Genomic DNA, 573 nt, shown 5'->3' on the forward strand with positions numbered 1-573 from the left:
GGAGAGCGAGGAAATGATGCAGAACTCCCCGGACCCTGAGGAGGAGGAGGAGGCCCTGGAGGAGGAGGACGGGGCCGAAACTTCCTCCCAGGCAGACTCGGTGCTCCTGCAGGAGATGCAGGCCTTGACCCAGACCTTCAACAACAACTGGTCCTATGAAGGTGAGGGCCGGGGGGCGGGCTCGCCCAGGATGGACCCCTGCCCCGGGCCAGGCGCCGGGCACATGCCTCACTGTAGCTAATAGGACCTCGCATCCAGGGAGTTGGCAACTCCTTCTTACTGGGCATTGGGAGAGAAGGTAGCACTTTTTGGAAAATTAAAATGGTAAAAGGGAGCAAAGAACATGACTTAATCAACGAGAAACCCTTACAAAAGGTAATAATCATGACAGCTCATGGTTTTGGAGTGCTTCCTATGGGCTACCTTATTCTAAGATGTCCTACGAATAATGTCATTTCATCCCCACACCAACTTCAGGACTGAGCTGAGTGTTCTGAGAGGGTTAAGCGACTTGGGCCACTGTTGCAAAATACGATTTCAAAACAAAACCTCCTTCCCACCCAGAGAGCTTTT

The 573-nt window shown here is 52.7% G+C and overlaps 1 protein-coding gene across 2 annotated transcripts in view; it reads left to right on the top strand.

Annotated features, from left to right (window-relative positions):
• FEZ1 (fasciculation and elongation protein zeta 1) overlaps positions 1 to 573 on the top strand; it is an 81,283-nt gene that overhangs the window by 68,712 nt on the left and 11,998 nt on the right. The window contains exon 7 of one of the 2 annotated variants that reach the window (XM_015571347.1): positions 35 to 161. In XM_015571347.1, the coding sequence (XP_015426833.1) occupies positions 35 to 161 (127 nt within the window). Of the gene's footprint in view, positions 1 to 10; positions 162 to 573 lie in introns of both variants that reach the window. The other variant, XM_006775064.2, reaches the window with a different exon arrangement.

Source organism: Myotis davidii, unplaced genomic scaffold, assembly GCF_000327345.1.
Source record: "Myotis davidii unplaced genomic scaffold, ASM32734v1 scaffold148, whole genome shotgun sequence".
Taxonomy (NCBI): domain Eukaryota; kingdom Metazoa; phylum Chordata; class Mammalia; order Chiroptera; family Vespertilionidae; genus Myotis; species Myotis davidii.